Genomic DNA, 24,022 nt, shown 5'->3' with positions numbered 1-24,022 from the left:
CATCGAACCAGGTTTCTACCCCCAGTTTTCCTAGTACCCAAGAAAACTCCAAGGAGAAATACAGACTCATTTACAACATGAGCTTTTTTCAACAGGAATTATCTACTTAAACCACCAAAGTTTCGCGATGATACACCTTCCTCAGTTACGCAGTTGATTCGCCCCATGGATTACATGGCCAGTATAGATCTGCAAGACGCTTTATCTACATATCCCGATACATCCCTAATCCAGGAAATATCTAAGATTTACACTAGACGGCTACATTACCAATGGAAAGTACTCCCATTCGGCATATCATCAGCCCCTGGCTATTCACGAGGATAACGAAACCTATTGTCACCTATCTACATCGCCTAGGCTACGAGTGCTCTCTACCTCGACGACGGGATACAAGTAGATCAAGATCCACAGCAGCTCAAACTACAGTTAAACTACATCATAAAGCTACTAACACAGCTAGGATGGTTAGTAAACTTACTCAAGTCGGACCTAGTACCATCGCAAGATCTGCAGTTCCTAGGCATTCGATTTATCACTTAATCACAACCGTGATCGTCAGACCAGAAGACCGCTGGCTCAAGATCCAACAGACCATTCCAACAGTTCTACTCTCTCTCCGCTACCACTCACGACAATGGCAGAGCTGTTGGTCTCTCACATCAGCCCAAGACATGACAGTCTCAGGCAGATTACAGTTACGTACGTTTCATTACAGGTCTTCATCAATGCACATCTCGGACTAATCTACAACCATTCAGTCTACATCAAACGCCTCAGACCTCATCTACTATGGTGGACCAGGAGGTCGAATGTTTGCGAAGGTATTTGTTTAGAAGAGCAGGAATTCAAAACCCATCTATATGTAGACGCGCCGCCCAAGGTTGGGGAGCTCATCTCGCCAACCGGACGGCATCAGGGTTATGGAATCAGCAAGAAAGCAAGCTCCATATAAACATGTTAGAGATGAAAGCTGTAATCAACGCCATACTTCATTGGAGCAACATTCTACAGAATGCGACTTAATGATTCATACCGACAACTCGACAGTGGCGCTTCTATGTGAACAAACAAGGTTCAACAAGATCACTGAACCTATTGACTTTAAGCTTTCAACTGTTCGATCTAATACACGATCTAAACCTACATGTCAGAGCATGTCACATTCCCCGAGCCAAGAATGTACTAGCAGACGACTCTCGCCACATCAACCGCCACCGACAGAATGGATGCTCAATACAGAAATATTTGCACAGATAATCAAGCAAATAGGAGCCGCTAGTAGATCTATTCGCAACACGCCTTCAACAATCAGCTACCGACATTCGTGGTCACCAGTCCCAGACCCACAAGCATGGGCAACGGATTTAAGCATATCCTGAAGGCCTCAACGCGACGCCGCTTCCGCCAGCAATAATACCTCAAGTGTTACAGAAAATCAGACAAACACAGAGCTCTAACTCACTTTGGTCGCTACCTACTGGTCGGGTAGAACAGAACGGTTTCCCATTCTAATTCAAGAAATCGGTCAACCAACACTAGAGCTACCCTAAGCCAAATCTATTAATACATCCACACACCAAACAGGTGCACGGAAGCCCAGAAGTATTCCAACTTCAATGCATGGATTGTATTAAAATGTGTTTAAACAAGAGAGGGTATTCTACCAGGGCTGCAAAAGCGTCACGCTTTGCCTTACGCTTATTCTACACGTGAACTTGTACCGACGACAAGTGGCACAGTTTTGAGAATTACGCAGTAAATAAGGGATTTACAGCAAGAGATGCTACTCATCCACAAGTGGCAGATTATTTGTGTTACTTACGGCAAAACAAACATTTAAAAGGCTCGACATTGTCAACATATCTTGTCAGCTTTAGTTCTGTCATTACCATGAGAACGGGTGTTAGATTAACAAGAACTCCAGAGTTACTGGCCTTACTACGGGCTTTCGGATTGAGGACCAAAAGCGAAGTTCCACTTCCAGCTTGGGATCTGAATATAGTGTTGCAACACCTCACAAGTGAGGCTTATGAACCGCTGGAATCGACAAACTTTGAGTTTCTCTCACAGAAAACGCTTTTCCTGTTATCTCTAGCCACAGCAGCCAGGATGTCGGAAATTCACGCACTAGATTATGAGAGGATACAGTTTGATGACAATCAAAACACAGCACACCTGGGATTAAGATGGGATTTCATCGCCAAAAATCAACTACCAGGTCAACCAGACAGGTTATTTCATATCCCTGCATTATCCTCCATTCTCGATCTCAAGATACACTGGACTTATCTCTATGCCCAGTCAGAGCTCTCAAAATCTATTTACGACGCTCCAAAACAAGGCTAAGATTTCAAACGATTATTCATTCCCTTGTCGGCAACAACTCAGACAGAAGTCTCTCGCACTCACCATATCTATATGGATAAGAACTGTCATACTTCAAGGCCTACAAGGCAGCAGGACTGGACCCTCCAACAGCATCAAATCCCCATGAAATCAGGGCTAGCTTCCACTCTCGCCTTTACACGGTAACTGTTCTTGAATACAATTATGGAAGGATGCTTTTGGAAATCTAACATGGTGTTTGCTAATCACTACCTGAGAGATATCACCACCGAGGACGCCTCAGGCATTCACCATTTCGGGTCCCTTGGTCCTCGCAGACAGCAGTTGACAGTCCTCGAACGTTAACACGTAGTCTTTACGAGATTAATATGCATAATTGTTACATGCATTATCTAGCTTATAACTCTAACGGAGTTCTAGCAGTATGTATATATGTTCAGTGGTATAGCTTCTATCAGAGTCGCTTTGATATTGTTGTTTATAATATCTCAGTATATCATAATGTAAATACCCCAGTATGGCATTATAACCTATGGCTTATAATAGAGGAATTATCCTAAGTCTATGCCTTTATGAAGTTCCCGTGAGGGGTTATTACAGTTAAATCTATATAAATCACTAATTCTATAAATCCAAAGTATTCTGTTTTGCCCACCTCCGCTTCCGTAGGATTCTACAAGCAAAGAGCATGAGTCAGGATAAGGAAAAAATATGTAATTTTTGAGTAAAATTGATATTTTATACTTATCCTGACTCATGAGGTTAGCTCCTCCCATCCTCCCCACATAACACTTTGGATTTCCTGTAAATTCAAGTGTTGGGCTCGAAAAATCAGGAGAGAGTGAAGCATGAGGCCAGAGGGTGGCGACACCTGTTCCCGCCAAAAGGGCAAGGGAGGCAACTCGTGGTGAGTACCAATTAGTGATTTTACATTGAAGGGAGCTTCAATTAAGGAGATACAAGTGTTCCACTATGTTCGCAAGAAGAAGAAGACAAGCAAAAGAGCATGAGTCAGGATAAGTATAAAATATCAATTTTACTCAAAAAATTACATTTTCATAAAGTTTATGTTGAGATATGTAAAAGAGTATGATACCCATAGAAAAGTTTAAATAAACCATTGTATTGAATGTCTCAAAATATATAGGTGGCATGACCACCTGAAGATCGACATGACTGGAAATTATTTGTAGATTGTTATGACATGCCGTTTACTTCCCCAGTTTAATTCCCCTAAAGGATTATCTTATCTTAGCTGATATCTCTATACCCCAGCCTGACCCAAACCACCGTCTGTGATACCCTCTCAACATACAACAGATCATTTATATTTTCTAACATGGACGGTAGTGTTCTGGTGTCATCATCCTCTGAACCACTGGAGTCCGACTGCAACGTGGAATCGGTCAGAGGTATGACCAACATCGACGCCATGATGCTGTCAATAGGCTGCCTGGATGTCCGGGACATGGTCCACTGCCTGTTGCTATGGTACTGGTGTAACTCTGGTAAAACATGCACAGACAACATTTTTGACATCGGACATCTGAAAGGACGTGTTGTGACTGGCTACAAAGCACTTACAGTTAGCCCAGATCAGCTCAATCGGATTCAGCTCACAATGTCTCACAGGAGTCCATAAGACAATGTGGCCATGCTGATCTGCAGGCTTTAGGTTTCCTGTACTGTCTGATTTTCTCCATGAGTTGTACTTTGGTTTCTGACTGTCTGAAAGACACTTTGCACGAAGTCAGAAATTCTTACATTTGACCCTCACGGTAACTCATGGTGGGGGCACTGTTTCTGGTACATGGAGGTTGTTATAATTGGCGTTATCCATAACGATGACGCTAGGATTGTCCAGACGGGGTAGGAGCTGATGTTCCATCCACACAAGGAACACCTCACTGTTCATCTCCTGTCATAATCACCAGATGAAGATATGGCCTCGAAGATGAGTTTGCACCCGTCAATGAGACCAGAATCACGTGTACCAGCGTGAAGAACGATGAGGCGTTTGCCTTTATTAGATGGAATGGCTGGGGCGGTAGCCACATGTAATCCGTGGAGTGATTCTTGTTCACCCAGGTCTCATCGAGGTATACTACCTGAAAACTGGAATATTGCTGAGTGTGGCATAAAACTAAACTCACTCACTCACTCCTGGTTTTGCTTTTTAGACGACCCCTCCTACCTGTTTGTTTTTATGTACTACTATATACACCTTCCCATATGGCAGGCCCAGGGCTGCACTAGGTCTATGATATACCCTGTCATATCTAAAGATTGGTTTCCCCCTGTCCCTCTCCTGCACAAAATACTTGTAGACATTAGCAATCAGCGTATCCATATCAAGAGCCATGCTTGTGTTTGCACACGACACAGTGTGAAATATAGTGATAGTGAGACTCCATGGTAGCTACATCCTTAATAGTTTCAATATTAAAGTTGTTATGTTTTTACGTCAGCTATCATTTATAATGAAGCTAAGTCTTAATTCAAAATGGACATTTAAAAAGTGTCCATTGTAATACAATATCCTCACACACTAATTTGCATAAAGCAATGGTCTGTTCTAATAAGGCGCTTTGGACTTAGAAAAAAAACTGCATTGCTTATTTCTGTACTAATCTCTCCTCAGCAAAGTCCCTTTTTTTCCTATCTCCCTACCACTGAGACTGTAGTTAGGCCGAACTTTGTTTAACTCATTAAGCCCGAGAGCCACCTCAATACTCAACACCTGGAACCCCTCGCTGATTGCCCACTCGCTGTGCCAAGACTAATTAGTGCTAATCAGACCTGATTTCCCTGGCAGGTTTCAGGGATGACAGGAAACTGTCTAGTCGTACTAACAAGTCCTGATTGTTTAATTGTGTCGTAAAGATATATGTTGAAAGAAATCAGGTGTGAATACATATCGTGTATTGCAAAGTTTTATGTAATTTTATTGCAAGCTTCTCTTGTAGACCTTTGGCGGCTTGTACATTTATATTTTATCACCATTTGCATGTATTCTTTGTATGTAAGAGATGAGACACACATAAACAAATTCTCCCTCTTATATTATCTATGACAATGACATACTGTAAAGAAGAATTTACTTACATACTTTATCATCTTCGACGAAAATAGCGTTTTTGCCAATACATTTCTAGTGTATACGAATTATTTTAATGAAAGTACTATTATGCTAGTCTGTGACTAACATAGAGCACATTCATAGCTTGGCACTTTGATAGAGCGTCATCAAATTTCCCGAATAGAACGTTCAGTATCTCAACTGTTCAATATAGTGGCTGGTCATATGTTATCTGTGACCAATCGTATCATGAGATACCTGTCACAAAAGAAAGGACAGGTGATGGGGCATGGGCAAAATTTCTGAAGAGCACGTTTGGTCACTCAACAGCTTGCATAGAGATTGATTATTGGCTATATCCTTGACCAGTCGATATGCTGGGTTTCGGCTTTAACAACTCAAGCTATCATGTAACAGTTTGTGTATTGTAAACATACACACTGGTAACGATGTATGAAATATACAAATAAGACAAATAGGAGTAGATAGACACTTTGGCGAGTTTATTTGTCCTCATTTTAGTGTTTTTCGATACGTAAAACAAAGCGATTGAAATCCAACCATTGAGTAGAGATAGTATTTATTTTCATATACATTTTACGCACACAACTAGTACATAAAACTTAACCAAACCTGAAGAGGTTTTCAATTCTTTGAAGAGAGTCGTCCTTCGGGTACATATTATGCATTTTCCGGGCTGAAAATGTCCTGTGACAGTTGTATCAATGTTTTTTAATAAAAAGTCATCATTCCTTCTGCTGAATAAATCAGTGAACAGAATTGAGGGGAGGCGGGAGGCCCTACCCCAAGGACGACTCTCTTCAAAGAATTGAAAACCTCTTCAGGTTTGGTTAATTCTTTTTCATAGAGATCGTCCTTGGGGTACATATTATGCATAAACACAGACTCCCAAAGACCGGAGGCCAGGGAGGAGGGAATTCTGTCAAAGCACACACAAATAGCGATCGTTAAGAATAATGTAACAGACGCCATAATCACTCACCTGTCACATGTCCCGGTTTGCGCTTCCGCGAGAGGCATTATGGGAGGGTAACCGACAGGGAGGAAATGTACTCATAGACAACCTCGCAGGTTAGCATAAGAATTCGCACATGGTGCAAATGTAAACAAACCCCACCCACCTTGTGGTCAATTAGAGAGCACCGTAGGGGGAAAAAAACGCTCACGACCGACCATAGTCTCCGTAGAGGATCGAAAGGAGGTTATACACCCAGCAGCGGACATGTCAATAAAACACAATATTGAACAGCAGCGTCAACAAAACCAATGAACCAAGACTCACTCGGTCAGGGTGGCAGGACACTGTCCACCGGAGAGAACAGAACGGCCAAGGCTCGCACGATTACGAGAATGTGTATCGAGCTGATAGTGCCGAATAACGTGCTAGGCCGGCTCCAAATAGCGGCAGAGCAGATCTCTTCAATGGGGAGTGCCGATGCAAAAGCTTTTGACGTTGCTACTGCCCTGACCGAGTGAGCCTTCAACCCCTCAGGGGGAGGCTTGCCCTTAGCCTGATACGCAGCACAGATGACCGAGACGAGCCAGCGAGACCAAGTCTGCTTGCTCGCCGGCACCCCAGCCTTCCCGCCACCGTAACAGCAGAACAGTTGGGTAGCCGTACGGATCCCTTGTGTTCGTTTGAGATAGACCTTGAGAGTCTTACGGACATCCAACGGGTGAGTGCTCGTAGGAGAGGTCCCCGATGTGGAAGGCTGGGTAAGAGTAGGAAGTTCGATAGGAGCTGTCACATGGATAGCGTGATCGACCTTCGGGCGGTAAGTATCCGGGAGGCCAATACTGACACGATCAGTGTGGAACAGTCAGCGACGGGTCGGACGACATAGCATGTAAGTCGCCAACCCTACGCCCAGATGTTACCGCCACCAGAAATACAGCCTTCCAGGTTAACAACTGAATGGAAATAGCCGATAGACGTGAGAACGTAGGACCGGACAGCCAATCTAGCACAATTGACAAATCCAAAGGTGGGCTGGTTCGCCTGACAGCAGGTCGAACCCGATCCGCGCCAGCTAAAAAGCGCTGTACGAGAGGGTGCTGCCCCAGAAGAGCACCATCGACAGGGGTGTGAAAAGTGGAAATAGCGATGAAGTAGCCACGAATGGTCGAAGCCGCCAGGCCTTCTTCCAAACGAGCTTGCAAAAACTCCAATACTCGGACTAAATCCGCAGAAAAGGGATCTGCAATCCCCCTATCTGAACACCAGCGCGCATAGCGGGACCACCTATCCTCATATTGAACGTTTGTCGAATCCCGCCTCGAAGCCAGAATTGTGTCTGCAACTGCTGCAGGAATTCCGCGTGCTTCGAGGCTAGACCTGACAGAGGCAAAGCCACCCACTGAATCCGTGGATTGGGGTGTGGCGCAATGTTCTGAGTGAGAATGTCCGGTCGCAAAGGTAATAGAACAGGAGGCTGAGCCAGAAACCTGAGAATTACCGGAAACCAGCTCTGTGACGGCCAAAGCGGTGCCAGTAGCACAAGCAGCCGAGCTGGCTGGGTGGACAGCTGGGAGAGGACACGGGGAATGAGTGGTAAAGGCGGGAACGCCCAGAGCACTTTGCCCGTCCAATCCAGCAGGAAGGCGTCGGCAGCCAAACGCCCTCGGATCCGGTATTCGAGAGCAGAACACGGGTGTCTGATTCATCCCGCCGGACGCAAACAGATCCACCTGGAACGACCCGTACAACTGGGAGATAACTCCGAATATCTGCCGGTCGAGCATCCACTCGTGCGGGGCCAGGATCCGGCGAGAGAGAGCGTCTGCTCGCACGTTCTCCAGCCCCGGGAGATAAACAGGGAGTACCTGACAATCGCACTGGTCGCACCAGAGGAGAAAGTCCCATGTCTCCCGGAGGAGTGCTCGGGACACCGTGCCGCCTTGCTTCAGCATGTACGACATGGCCGTCTGGTTGTCCAACTGAAGATGAACCACCTGGCCCTGGACATGCTCTCGGAAGCGTTCGAAAACCAACCGCACAGCTCTCAGTTCCAACACGTTGATGTGAAGGTGGGCTTCGGCTTCGGACCAGAGTCTGGACGCCGGCAGACTGCCCAGAACACCCCCCCAGCCCGTGAGGGACGCATCGGTCTGAACTGTAAGAGCTGGCGTCGGGATTTCCAAGGGGACCCCCTTGGAGAGATTCCCGACATTGGTCCACCAGTGAAGGTGAGGAGACAACCACCCGGGGACTGTGAGACTCCGCTCCAGGTCCTCTGAGTGAGCCCATAGACTCGCCAAAGCTTGCTGTATAGGGCGCATCCTCAACCGCGCCCGCCACACTACAGAGATAGTCGCCGCCATATGGCCCAGTAGACGGAGCCAAGTCCATGCTGGTGCCTGGGGCTGGGAGAGGAACGAAGACACCATCTCCCGTACTCTGGTGACCTGGTCGGGCGACAAGGATCCTTGTGAGTTTGGAACCTCGCCCCGAGAAAAACGAAGTCCTGGGTGGGTACCAGGTCGGATTTCTTGAGGTTGATGATCCACCCCTAGCCGAACTAGTTGTGAGTAGAATCCAGGCTCGCTGGCTGTGTTGGTGCACCGAGCAACCAGTCGTCGAGGTAAGGGTAACAACGCCTTCCTTGCGAACGAGCGAGGGTAGCCGGCCCTAACATGAGCTTGGTGAACACCCTGGGGGCAGTGGATATGCCGAAGGGGAGCACCGTGAATTGGTAATACATCCCGTCGTAAGAGAACCGAAGGTACTGCTTGAACGAGGGATGTATGGGCACATGCAGATACGCATCCTTGAGGTCGATTGACGTGAGCCAATCGCTGGGCTGAACAGAGGAGATCACCGAGAGCAGTGTCTCCATCTTGAAGGATGGAACTTCGAGCATGCGATTCAACCCCTTGAGGTTGAGAATGGGACGGTACCCGCCGAGGAAGTATGTGGAGTAAAATCCCGCCTGTTCCTCGCCCTGTGGTATGCGCTCGATAGCCAACTTGTCCAGCAAAGCCTGGACTTCGTCGCGCAGTATGTCCGCCCGTACCTGACATGACGGCACCGGAGTGCGGCGTATGCCGGTGAAGTCTGGCGGACCTCGCTTCCACAGTGGTAGATGGCCGACACTGACGGTGGACAGCACCCAAGTGTTGCTTGTAGTCTTCTCCCACTCCGGCAGGAATAGAGAGAGGCGGCCTCCCACTGGGACGTTGGGTAAGAGTGCGTGAGTGGTCCCGAGTAGCGGGGCTGACTGGGAGTGACACACGTCTACAGCCTGATGGGTCAACGGGAGGTCGAGGCAGACCTCCCGCGCCCGCGAAAAGGCTGGGAGCCAGTCGAAGAGGACTGCCCCTTGCCCTTACCCTTGGCGGGACGGCTCCTCCGCCTACCCCTGCCGAGCGGCCGAAGCCAGCCAGCAGACTCGGGTGTAGGCTGCACCCCGGAGGAGGAAGCCGGAACGGGAGCGCGGGGGCGAGAAGCCCGCGGTTGCTCCAACAAGGCCTTGGAGTCCTTGAAGGAGGTAGCTGCAGCGGCAGCCTCCCGGATGACCTGCTGGGCCCCTCAGGAAACAACGTCGCTCCCAGACGGTAGGGCAGGGCCAGCAAGGTCTGCTGTGTAGCCGCCGAGTACCGAGACGTCGACAGCCACAGCTTGCGCATCCCCATGACTGCGCATATCACCGTCGACGCGGCCGACCGCAAGGAGTCGCGCGCGAAGTGGGCCTGCACTCCGGAAAGTTGACTGAGGAGAACAACATGCTGAGAAACGTCTCCAGCGTGCCCCTCCGCCTCCAGGGCCGCCCTCTGAATCGAGGAGAGGTAGGCCTCGTGGACCACCACCTGCACCTGCTGCATAGCGTTCCGGTAAACCTCCTCGTAGGTCCGGTAAGCATGCTGTAGGGGGGCGCCCGCCAGGGCAAAAGGTGGCGTCAAACGCCCTTGCCTGGCAGCCGGAGCTGCTCCGGAGGAAGCCGAGCCTCCCCCCAGGGCGACCGAAGTGAACACACATTTGTCGACCACTGGCACGAAGAACAGGGAATCTTCCCCCAGCTGGTACCTCCTGACAAGCTCTGGCAAGTCAAAGCGGAGGCGTGACCCAGCCAAGAGGGGATCCACCACGTCCTGCACCAAGGACGGCAGAATGCGGAGCAGCGTCTGCGTGGGTTACCTAGGGGCAAACGCCTCGCCTGGTAAGCGGAACTCAGTCGAATCCGAGCGGCTGGTAGGCACCGCGGCCTGGGGAATGTACTCGGCAATGCGTAGCCGGACTTCCCTCAGAGCCGTCGAGAAACGGAAGGCACCCTCCGGCTCCTCGACCTCCCCAATGTCCATGGACTCGGCGCCCGAGCCTGAGCCCGAGTCCGAGGCTGGGTCTCCTCGCGAAGAGGACCCGAACCCCGACTCGGTGGGCGGCCGCGCACCAGACACAGAGGGAAGGGAAGAACCGAAGCAGAGCCCTGCTTCGGTGCCCGACACCACGCTCGAACTCCAGTCCCGAGACGCAGGAGGAAGACCAGGCAAAACTGGTACCTCCGCTCTCATGGGGCGAGACGGCGCAGGGACCGGAACCCAAGGAATCCTCAATGGACCCTGCGCCAACTCCAAGAGGGGGACTGGGAGCGAAGCCTCCCCCTCCGGGGCAGCCGAGGCGTCCGGACCCGAAGCCAGAGGCAACGGATCAACAGACGCCTCCAGGCCGAGGGTTCAAGCCGGGCTCGGCGATAACACCCCCAGACTCTCCGTCCCCTGCTCCGAGTGGGCGAGGAACTCCTGGCGGAGACCTCCAACCGACTCGTGAACAAGGGACTTCACCGAGTCCATGTGCTGCTGGAATAATTGCGTGATTAGAGACATGTCGAAACCGCTAGGAGCAGTTGAAGGCGACTGACTGCGCGATCTAGCCTTTCTGCCTTTACTTTTTGGCTTTTTAGCTTTAGACGGGGGGACCTGGGTCAGTTCCCCTCCCGCCTCTCGCATTTCCCGATAGAAGAGAAAGTATGCAGCCCGCCTCTTCTGGGAGCGGGGAGAAGCCCATATCCGCATATCTCGCCGCGTGTCAGGGGTATGGCTGCCTTTTCAAGGCACACTAGACACTTATCATGACGGTCTGCACGGGGAATACTTTGCCCGCAGACAGTACAACCGGAAAACGCCTGAAAGCAAACACGCAAGCATGTAGCTAACAGCGGACCAGCAGCATAATATACACGTACAAAACATTGAAAATTACGTGAATGTGACCACGGGAAGAAATAGTTGGTTAAAACGCAATATTACAACCACGTGGCACGCTAAACTTCCCGCCACGGAATAGCAACACGTGCGTAAACCACGGGAAAGTTAGCGTAAAATAAGGAATACAAAGTCACAATTATGAGACAACCGACCGCAAAGCTTTACTGTTCCTTTTCAAGGACAATATAAAGACCATACATACAGGTGGTGGTGTCCCAGACATCATTCTCTTAACTTCAAAAGAGTTCAACTCTGCACGACACATCCGTATACGGCAGTGACAGCAGAAGGAATGATGATACGGGCCTAGGTGCTTACCCAGTTGGTGCGCATGCGTAACGGGAGGTAAATCCACGAGGTGGGGGCCGTATAATAAATAAAAAGATTTTTATTTATTGTACAATATTTTTATTAAAAAACATTGATACAACTGTCACAGGACATTTTCAGCCCGGAAAATGCATAATATGTACCCCAAGGACAATCTCTATGAAAAAGAATTAATGGTTTGCTGTACATGTAAATATAGTCTTCTCCTTGATACGAATGAATATCCAAAATTAAAGTACATGTTTTACAGAATTCACGAAATGACACTATACTGAATGATTATAGTGTATAAACTTGCAGTTGAACACACACACACACACCCCTTCCAAATATTTATGAAGGAGTAGTGCGTGTCTATATTTATACTGAATGCAAACGAGGTTCATAAGATTACAGATGTGCATGCATGCATAAACATTACAGAGAGGGGCGTGACTCCATAAAGCAAGTTGTCCAATGATAAAACAGCGCATCTGTTTATTTTACACTTGTCACTGGACAAACCTTTCAACAAGGACATAACTACATATGCATTCTACCGAAGGATGTTATTTCAAGGTCGAAAGAGGTGTTCAATAGACCGATCCAGTCTGTCAATCAAAACTGGCGCATGCGTCAATTTTGGCCAATCAGCAGGCCGGGAGTGCAGTGTGGATTTGTCAGACTTATTTCCGGGGTCAAACGATGCCTCCGAAGCGATGTGCTTCGAATTATGCCACTTACACTCGCTATATTTATTACATATTGCTGCGATTTGATGTGTACCTTAACAAAACCATTACGGTCAAGACAACAAAAATGGAGGTAGGATCAAGAAACGCCAATAGGCCTAACGATCAGTTAAATGTCTGCACCATCGTTCAGGAAACCTACGCCTGCCTGCTGATGAGAATTTGCACGAATTTCCACACTTTTGCACATGTGCAAAATCATTACCAATTGATGACAACAAATAGCAGTTTAAGACTTTGCAAGTGTTATAAACACGGACAATTCTTGTAACTACAAAATTGTTTTTACTTAACGCTTTTAGTCACTACTAGGCATTGAGTTGGTACGCCATAAAGCTCAAATGAGACAGGCGAAAGCCGTGACACAATGTAAACAAATCTTTATTTTGGTTAGGGTCAACCTAAATAGCAAAACTTGTTACATGAAAGAACAATGTATGGCGGATATTGTCCCCTTCGCTCTTAGATATTCTTAAATTTGTCACACATTTTAGGATGTTTTAAGTTTCATGAGCACAATCTGAAGGCCTACAGTATCTTGTTAACAGAGCAAAATATTCGAGGAGTAATATTTTTATTCAAACGGAAATATTGTCAGTGTCAGCAGTTGCCTATCATGCAATATCCAAGTATCAAAATTAGTTCATATGAGTGCCTATAAAACCATGCTTTAAATATTTCAGATTTTTATAAAGAGTTGCATGGGACTTTGAACTGAATTACCTTCCTCCATGTTGATTGAATACTTAAAACTATGTGAGAAGAATAGTGACTTTCTGGAGTATTGGACGGAGGAAATAAAGTGTATATCTTAATTATGAGTACATTACTGCAGTATTTGAAGTTTTGTTGCCACATAAATTATTCACATATAATGGTACATTTTAGGAGTAATATTACAACTGTAATTTTGATTAATTCACTGGAAATGATATCAAGGTATGTTTTAAGAATCTTGCTTTTTTTGTAAACGTGGACGGGTAATAAAATTAATAATAATCTAATCAATAATCAATAATAAATAATTATTTAATTGATTGACATATCAGATTTTTTTAGATTTTAAGGCAGAACTAGGCAAACAAACACCATACATATCATGGCAGGACAATCACTTAGTATTAACTTGGCTCCTGCTTTTAGATGTTTTTTTTTAAATACTACATTTACTAATAAGATAATTCTGAAAGTGATTGCTAGTATCATAACTCATTAAAGTTATTTCAACATCCAGAAAATTTGAAAAAGCAAAGGCTACGTTTTGATCAAACCCTGGTCAGTCATTATCCAGTCCTGGAACAGAATAATTTACAAAAATCTCAGGTGGCTTTTCATGTAACGGAATAAAGATTGAAACATATATATAACCCATATTTGATGTAATTCTTCTGATAAATCATAAGTTTTTTAGGAGGTTACTAATATTTGAAGACTGAGCCAAAGCTAGTGTTTATTAAGATGGTGGATTTGGACAAATTGTTCAAGGTTTGTCGATGATTATTTGCAAAATGAGCTTCATATTAAATTGCACTCAATACTATTGGTACACCCCTCAGTATAGTAGGGTAACTAATAATTGAGGCTAAGTTTACTTAGACTGTATTAAATTGCACACTGGGTAGGAGGTGAACGCTTCAGGACATTTTCATGTCTGTTTTCCTAAACCTTTGTTATGACTTTTACCAAATTTTGAATCAACTTTACTATAATTTTTATGACACCAGTAAGTATCTCAGAAAAGGAAATAGATCAAAATCAGTGTTATGTCCTCTAGGGATATAATCTCGGATCTAATAAATCAAAGATTATCATTGTTTAATTAAGAAGCAATAATGTCAATATGTAATTGTATTGACAGAAGGCTTTGAACATAGGATATATTCTTTGCACCTTATTTACACTAGTAGTTAGCAGTTAAACATCTCTGATGAAAAAACAATAGATCTACATTTGTATTTTGTGTACCATTCTATTTCAATGCTAGTTAATTGTTCGGATAACTGTGGATTCTCTGTTCCAAAATTTTGCATCACATGTTTCCTATTTCTGGAAGATGGGTCAGCTAGTGTACAGGTGCAGACTGTATCTTTGATCTTGTTTGTGTTCTGGTGCTGTGACATACCTGCACATAAACGCTGGCAGTTCATGAAGTCAAGTATTGTGGAAGTTTGTATGTAAGTTAGGATTCCACAACAAAGTACATATAGAAAATTAAATGGAAATGATGATTAAAAAAATGATTTCCTTATATTCAGTGTCATTTTATCATGGTGTACAGATTTTGAAGAGAGAAACTTTACTGAGAGTTGCTGCAGATCAGCTGTTGAATATTTGCTTCTGGGTATGTCCAGATACCTCCATGGAAACATATTGTTTACAAGCCCAATTACCTTTTCCAGATTTCCAAATTAGATCAAATAGGTTATGCTGTGATTGATTTGTTTACATTAATTGTACAGACAAATAAGGTGCATGAAGTAGTAGACGGGAAATATTTTCTGCTTTTTATTTACCATTCTCTTAAATCATTAAAAGATAGAAACCCATGCCTTCAGATTATTGAACTAAATTTGAACAGCGCCACGCAAGTGTTGATAATCCATTTATAGATACCGAAAGATCTGCAACATGAACATGTGGTTGTGTTCACGAAGTTTTAAAAATTATAAACCCAAACAACAAAATTCAGTTATCCTTCCCCTGCTAATATCTGTGACGGAGGTGAATTGCCAGATAGATTAATTGATTCGAAGAAATTACGCTTCCTACAGTCTCAGCAGCTAGTCGAGACGCTTTTTCATCGGGCATGTAACTCATTTTCACTCGCCAGTTGTAATCTGCCAGCTAAAATATATCAAAAATCACATACGTATAACTTGCCTCTTTAAATAACATTCACAAACGGCGGATACCAAAGTATCACAAGCAGAATTCATCAACAACGTTCGCAATCACGTAACGTTTCGCAGGCAGTGACGCCATTGTGACTTGCCAGTGGTTGTCCCCCCTAACGTCAAAAACGAAGTGGGCGGGGCTTATCGGCCGGGACTGGATCTGTCTATTATCTCATTACTGTAATCTGATTGAATGATTATACGCATGTGTATCGATACCGTAGCTGATATACTATCCAGCTTTTATTGACGATGGATCAATAGAGTTCATTGATACGCGTGATAATTACACCGGATTTGATAATTACAGAGATCAAATACAAATGTTTTACACAATGCTCATGTAAATTGCATAGAAAACTTACAATTCAAATCAACATGAAACTTTCAAGAGCTTGAACAAAAATGCTTGAAATACCTTTTAATGGTTTAAATGTAATAACTTATGATAATACTGCTGTCTATGTGTGAGAATTTTTTGAATTACCAACTTACTGTGTTTTGTAACAAACATAGTAAAAGATTTCATTGTTGTAATAACACTGACATGTATATATATTCGATGCAAAGGCGCGATATTCGATTAGGTAACCTTATTAACTTTAGATTATGGAAAATAACTAGTTACAATTCAGTAAGCTTCAAATTAGTAAGTTAAATTATGTCTAATCTATTCGAGCTTGGATGTATAATTATTTGTGTTTATACATTATGTTTCATTATATGAAACATAATAACGTAATAAACAACGTAATAATACCTAAAATATAAATTCAAACTATTCTATTGTGTTTGAATTCTTTGTATGTCCTTGAAATTTTGTATATTGTTTCCTGTTTATAAGGAAGTTGAAAAAAATATAATCTTCAGTAACCTCTAAACCATTACATCTAATTCAATCGATGCGCATACAAAGTATTTTAGTATGAAGAATACCAGACACTTACCTCTGTAAAAACATCCTAATCCCCTTTCTCGCCGACATGTGTTCATTTGCCAAACCCTGTACAAGCCTATGATAATGTTTAGCAATTGCTATCAAAACACTTTAAATACTTCTTCTGATTGACACTAAAGGTAGCATCTCTCGCAAGAAAAGCTAATATTTGCTCAGTACTACTAAATTGGTTGAAATAATAGGTACAGTGCGATTTTTAAAAGTACAACACACATGTGCGTCTCTCGCTGAATAAGAGGTGCTCTCTGTTGACGAATATATGTGCCTCTCGCTGTGAGAAACTGCCAATTACCTGCCCCATAAACACGTCACTCGCTGTGAGGAGCTGATTAATTTGCCCCATATATGCGGCTCTCGGCCTTAATGGGTTAACAGATATTTCACACTTTCACATATTAACTACATATATGTGAAAAAAATTGGGTTTTTTTCTGTTTCCGACAGTACTTTAATTGATAATGATGGCCAGGTGGTGTCTTGAGCAGGAACAGGAATACATATGTTCAGAAGGAAATTGCTAAGTCAGGAGAAGTACTCATATTGATTTACTATATTATAATTTCCAAATTTGTAAAATTCAGATAGGGTTTAGAAAAACAGAATTATGCTGGTACAAATGCATCTTACAACTTAAAGCTAAAGACGTATTCCATAAAACTTCCAATAAGAGAAAACCGTATTCTAATGTACTGTTCTAGTTCTACCTCACTTCATCATGGTCATGAAACTTTTCCAATTTCTTCTGCAGGCTTAGGGTAAAAATTATTGGTGTCTAAACTGATAGGGTCCATGGATATCTAACTTGACCCCAATTTGTGGACAATGTATATGTTAACATAGGGTGTTTCAGTATTTAGTTAAATTAATCAAAGATAATGGCTATAATTGATATCCCAAACTTCATTTGTTTACAAATGTCATTTGTGTACCTCTTGGATTGCTCTTCATTTAGTCCAGGAATGTAGTGGTTACAGACAACACATACAATAATGACTAAAGTACCCATAACTAATCATCTGAATGTCAACCACACCATCTCTCAAAAGAACACACAACAATTTATCTGATCACAGAAAGGAATCAGTGTTGAGTATCACAAGTACTGTCTAACTGGTTTTCTGAAATACGCACATGGTCACTGGAGTATTAAATGATTGAGATGATCATTTATGAATGTATGTATGTTGATCACAAATATTTACTGACATGTTTCACTGAACTGAAAGTTGTACATATATTTGTTGTTTGTTCTTTTCGTTGTAGAGGTCGCCTGAATGTTCTGGCCAATGTGTGTCGCAAACCATTGGAGAAGATCATCTGTCAGTTCGACTCCAAGTTAGAAGCATCAGATGAAGGCTCTGGGGATGTCAAGTACCACCTGGGAATGTCTCATGAACGTTTGAACCGCATGACAAATAAGAACATCAAGATAGCTGTGGTGGCCAATCCTTCTCATCTGGAAGCTGTAGATCCAGTAGTGCAAGGCAAAACTCGAGCTGAACAGTTCTACAGAGGGGACACTGATGGCAAGAAGGTATTAGATTATTCCACCACAGGGTTGAAATTGAAAAATAGTTTCTCTGTTACAGCAGTCATTTTGCCATAAGCTCAGATAGTGCCCATTTTGTTCCATTGTACAATCAGGGAGCTGAAGTGTAATTTGCTGAACCCATGAAAGACAAATACAGTAGGAGCAGTGACTACAGCAAATATTCATGGATTTCAAACTAATTTGATTTTTAACAGTCTCTTTGAAAGATAAACAGTCAATCTTTATTGCGTAAGTCAAATATCACACGACCAGAATAAGTTTGGCCTTGTATTTTTCAATAAATATTCATGAAATATTACTAAAGCTGATATTTGTTCCTTATCTTGACTCATGCTTAATTGCTTCTCTCTTTTCTTCTTGTGAATGATAGTGGAACACTTGAATCCCCTTTTGAAGCTCCCTTCAAAAAAGCGGACGTAAAATCACTCACCCAGTGTTATCTCCCTTTTGACTCTTTTGGTGGAAAAATGTGTCACATGATCCGACATGCCCCTCACTCTCTCCTTCTTCGCCCTTGAGGACGGTTGTGAGAGCGCCTGGATCCCCTATACGGCGTTATATCCTATATTTTTTAGGCCTTTGCACCTAAATTAGCTGTATACAGCTTAAGGATTGATATACCAACAATATGGTTTGAATTTTGTCCAAATTATCTGTATTTATTCACGTTGTTGACATGTTTTTTCAGCGTGTTTACATTTGATGAAAACTTGCAGTCGTTGCAGATACCGGCTGTCGTTTGCTGACCCGCATTTGGTATGTCCTAATTGTACTTCTCCATGTTCTTCCAGCTTTCGCTGTCAACTTTGTCAGCATTTATCTGAATTTGAATTTAATAATTATTTATATTCCATTATTAGGCGTGCCAAGGACAGGTCTAGACGACTTTCACAAGTCATGTCTAAACCAAATGATTGCGTTGATAACCGTTTGTTGTTGTCTACTGACATTCACCATTCCAGTGGTTTACCGTCTGCGTCTGCGGATCAGATCACTGTGACTGATGGCAGCTCCGGCTCCAAGAAGAGGTCGTCTACATCAACTATAACCTCATCGCAGTCAAAGAAGACGAGGGCATCGTCTTCTCAGAAGATGAAGTCGTCTACTAACAAGACTCCGGGGAAGTCTTCACATGGGGCAGCACTTAAGACAAGGTCTTTTGCTACAGAGATCATCCCTGCAGATGAAGTAGACGTTTATGATGAGCCACCCATCCTCATCCCTGAAGTGCTAGTGAGGAAGAAGACGAGGTCTTCATCTACAGTAACATCAGCAGTCATCTCAACGCAGTCAGACGTTTTATCAACGCAGACATCAGATATAGATGGCAGTTCGTAGGGGTGTCGCGATACGCGTGAATGTATCGATACATCGATACATTTTTACTGACGATACGATACGCGATACATGCTTGCGTGTATCGATTCCTATTTTAAAACTTTATCGATTCAAATTTTTATGCTATATCCATCTCCTTGAAAGTCTTGATAGTAAAATTATACGAGACCGCTTCGATAAATAGATGTAGCTAGCTTTACTTTAAAAATAGGTTGGAAACTAACAGCTTTTGTGATTGGCTAGACTATTTTGATGGACCAATCAGCGAGCGAGTACGTTGCCGGTAAGGTAATGCTATGAAAAGGCGCGAAAATTATGTATCGTGATATGTATCGTATCGTGACCTTAAAATCGTGATACGTATCGTATCGTGAGATTGGTGTATCGTGACACCCCTAGCAGTTCGTCACAAGTGCAGCAGTCCTTGGGAGAAGCCTCGGTACTCTCAGATGCGTTGTCCGCAGCGCAGCAGCAGCAGTCGTCATCGCAGAGCTTCAACCCCAGGGTCTTCATGCAGCAGTTTACACAGCAGATGTTGGACCTGATGGAACGGAGGTTCGCGCAGGAGAAAGCAGCGACGGAGGCCCCATCTACATCGAGCCTGCACGAAGGACAAGCAGCCTGCAGATCACATCCCACCGAAGATAGCAGCCTGCGCGAAGGAAGAAGCCTGCGCGAGGATCACACACTCTACGACGTTCCACGACACCTTCACCGGAGGAGCCTTTGCGAAGGAGCAGAACCAGACGTTCACCGGAGCATCGCAGATCCTCCTCTTCCGATATGAACAGCCATCAGGAGCCTTCGCGAAGGCACCATAGAAGAGAATCTACACCTTCCCGAAGGCACAAAGATACATCTCAAGACTCCAAGGAGGATCCTTTTCCGAATTCGTCGCCTTCGCGAAGGTCTCCGTGCAGGTCTCCACGCAGGAAAGAAACAGAATGGCAACCATCTCCAGAACTAGAAGCCTCTAAATCTGAAGATGATGGGGGAATCATATTTTCCCATACAGAGATTAAATCTTGGATGGCAAATGGACTAGAACTTGCATCACCTTCTAAAGAGGATAATGAAGCATTTACGTACAGGTTGTCTAACGAGGACTTTGATACACTTACTCTTCCACCCATCGATCCTGTTGCAGATGTACCAGGAAACCTCAGCACAGCCTTCAGGAAGGCAACAAAGTTCCAGAGTCAGAGCGTCCCACCATTCAACGCCAAGAAATTCTCTCTTCACCACATGGAACCCTTCACGAAGGCTCCAGAGATAGATGAGAACTACAAGATCATCAACGACTCCCGAGCCAGGACTTACAAGTGGAAGATAAGAAGTTGGCACAACTAGACACAACTACCAGACATACCTTCTTTGGCTTAGCCAGGTCAAGAGCCATCAACAAAACTCTCATCGCGAAGTTTAGGAACTCGACCTCGGAAGAAGATAGAATGATCTACGCGGCATTACTAACCCAGAAGAAAGATCATCAGTTCATGTCTGAACATCTGGCATCTACATCAGCAGGACTGACACTTTAAGAAGACAAGGATTGCTGTCTTCCTGTACGTGGAGTGAACGCTTTACCAAGTCACTATACAGAGCTCCGCGGTCAGCACCATCTATCTTCGCAGAGGAAATTGAGGAGGTAGCCAAGGAAGTAGCAAAAAAGTCAAGGGAGGTAATGATGATCAAGTCCATCGACACACTAGCCAGTGTTATCCGTCAGACCTCACAACGCTACTCCGGCAAGTCAAAGTTTACAGGAATACAAAGAGCCAGGGAAAAGAAATACGGCAGTTCCAGAGGAGGCAAGGATTCTTTTCATCGCCCAACCGGAGCTCCCAGAGGTAACCCCGAAAGAGGTGCCAGGAACTTTACATGCTGAAGGACGGGTTCGGAACGACTTGAGTCTTCCACCCCCAGCCGTTCCCATACAACCTTCAACAGTGGGTGGACGTCTACAACGCTACTGGAAGAATTGGGGAATTCTTCAGGACGACTACGTATCCCAGATCCTACGCAGAGGATACAAGATACAACTACAGGCAGTACCACCATTGACAAGCAACTCTCTGGCCCACAACTATGCTGCCGACCAGAGGGAGAACCTACTCAATGCCATCACAACTCTACTCGAGAAGGAGGCGATCAAAGAAATAAAACAGGAGTTGTCACGCCCGGTTTTTACTCCCCAATCTTCTTAGTATCAAAAAAAAAATTCCAGGGAAAAGTTCCGACTTATATACAACATGAGGAAATTCAACCAAGATTATCTACGCAGCCCCGCAAAGTTCAGAATGATACATCTGCCTCAACTGCGACAACTCGTACGTCCATTAGACTACCTCGCCAGCATAGATCTACAGGATGCGTATCTTCACATCCCGATACATCCGGACTCAAGGAAATACCTACGATTCTTCTTCAACGGACGTCACTTCCAATTGAAGGTTCTACCATTTGGAATATCGTCAGCCCCCTGGTTGTTTACTCGAGTGACAAAGCCAATCATCACTTATCTACATCAACGAGGTCTACGCAGTGCGTTTTACCTGGACGACGGGATTCAAGCTCATCAAGATCCCGTCAACTCAGACTGCAACTAGACTTCACAATCAGGGTACTCACTCAACTAGGATGGCTAGTAAATCTACTCAAGTCGGAACTAGAACCCACACAGGATCTGCAATTTCTAGGCATACGGGTCATCACATCGCAGAATTGCATAGTCGTCCCAGAGGAGTGTTGGGTCAAGATACAACAAATGATATCTCAAGCACTACTCTCTCCGTTACCACTACGAAGTTGGCAGAGCCTACTTTGTCTTCTCACGTCAGCACAAGACATGACATGCAGAGGAAGACTACAACTGCGCCCACTACAAGTGTTTGTGAACGCTCATCTAGACAGTCCAGACTCCTTTGAACTACCGGACGGACTAAAACCATATCTCCTATGGTGGACTCAGAAGTCGAATGTTTGCGGAGGAACCTACTTATCAGAGCCGGAGTACAACACTCATCTCTACGTAAATACATCACTTCAAGGATGGGGTGCCCACCTAGACAACGAAGTGGCAGCAGGGAAATGGTTGAATCAGGAGCAAAGTCTACACATCAACATGCTCGAGATGAAAGCAGTAATTAACGCCTTACTACGCTGGTCCAGAATACTAAGGAACGCCCAACTGATGATCCATACGGACAACTCCACAGTGGCGTTCTACGTCAACAAACAAGGATCAACAAGGTCAAGGAATCTTCTAGATCTCAGCTTTCAACTATTCAGCATAATAGACAATTTGAACATCGATGTGAAAGCATGTCACATTCCCGGAGCCAAGAATGTGATAGCAGACGCCCTATCTCGTCCAACACAACCATCTCCGACGGAATGGATGTTACACCCAGAAGCATTCAGATGCATCATACAGAGGATAGGATCTCCTCTGATAGACCTGTTTGCTACTAGGTTCAACAAACAAATACCAACATTCGTCTCTCCGATTCCGGATCCACAAGCATGGGCAACAGATGCTCTAAGCATCCCCTGGGAAGGACTAAACGCAGACGTGTTTCCACCTCCAGCTCTAATACCGCAGGTATTACAGAAAATCAAGCAGACGAAGAACCTGCAACTGATTTTGGTCGCGCCTTATTTGCCAGCGTGGGTGTGGTTTCCCATCCTCATACAAGAACTTGGAAATCCAACCCTGCAACTTCAGAGTGGCCGAACCTACTAATTCATCCGCACACCAAGCAAGTACAAGGCAATCCAACAGTATTCCAACTACACGCATGGAGCGTATTAAAACTTGCTTGAAGAAAAGGGGATACTCCGCCAGAGCAGCGAACGCAGTCACATTAGCTCTACGTAGATTAACCCGCCGCTTGTACGACGACAAGAGGCAGAGTTTTGAGAAATACACTTTAAGGAAGGACTTCACAGCAATGGAAGCAACACATCCTCAAGTGGCGGAATATCTTTGTCATCTAAGACAAACAAGGCGGTTAAAAGGTTCAACACTCTCGACATACATAGCCGCCCTCAGTACAGTTATCACCATGAAGACGGGTGTGAAACTGACTAAAGTACCAGAGATACTAGCTCTACTACGCTCCTTTAAGTTGGAAGACCAACAAAAGAAATTCAAAGCGCCTGCTTGGGATCTCAACGTAGTCTTACAGCATCTCACCAGTGATGCTTATGAACCACTAGGAAGGACATCCTATGCGTTTCTAACACATAAAACTCTGTTCCTGGTCGCCTTGGCAACAGTAGCTCGGATGTCAGAAATACATGCTCTGGACTTTGAACGAATACGATTTGATGCACAAAGCAATATCATACATCTGGGATTGAGATGGGATTTCATAGCAAAGAACCAATTGCCCGGTCAGCCAGACAGGCAATTCCACATCCCAGCACTTTCGTCAGTCCTTGGACCACAGGATACCCAGGATCTATCCTTATGCCCAGTCAGAGCATTACAAATTTACCTACAAAGGTCTAAGATGAGGAGACGAAAATTCAAGCGCCTTTTCATCCCTTTATCTACGGAGACAC

The 24,022-nt window shown here is 44.5% G+C and overlaps 1 protein-coding gene across 3 annotated transcripts in view; it reads left to right on the top strand.

Annotated features, from left to right (window-relative positions):
• LOC124276732 (2-oxoglutarate dehydrogenase, mitochondrial-like) overlaps nt 1-24,022 on the top strand; it is a 109,647-nt gene that overhangs the window by 34,357 nt on the left and 51,268 nt on the right. For all 3 annotated transcript variants that reach the window (XM_046712373.1, XM_046712372.1, XM_046712374.1), the window contains one exon: nt 17,827-18,097. In XM_046712373.1, the coding sequence (XP_046568329.1) occupies nt 17,827-18,097 (271 nt within the window). The remainder of the gene's footprint in view (nt 1-17,826; nt 18,098-24,022) is intronic.

The sequence above is a fragment of the Haliotis rubra genome, unplaced genomic scaffold (genome assembly GCF_003918875.1).
Source record: "Haliotis rubra isolate DU_JTF1 unplaced genomic scaffold, ASM391887v1 Scf212, whole genome shotgun sequence".
Taxonomy (NCBI): Eukaryota; Metazoa; Mollusca; class Gastropoda; order Lepetellida; family Haliotidae; genus Haliotis; species Haliotis rubra.
This window is presented reverse-complemented; position numbering and strand designations above follow the sequence as displayed.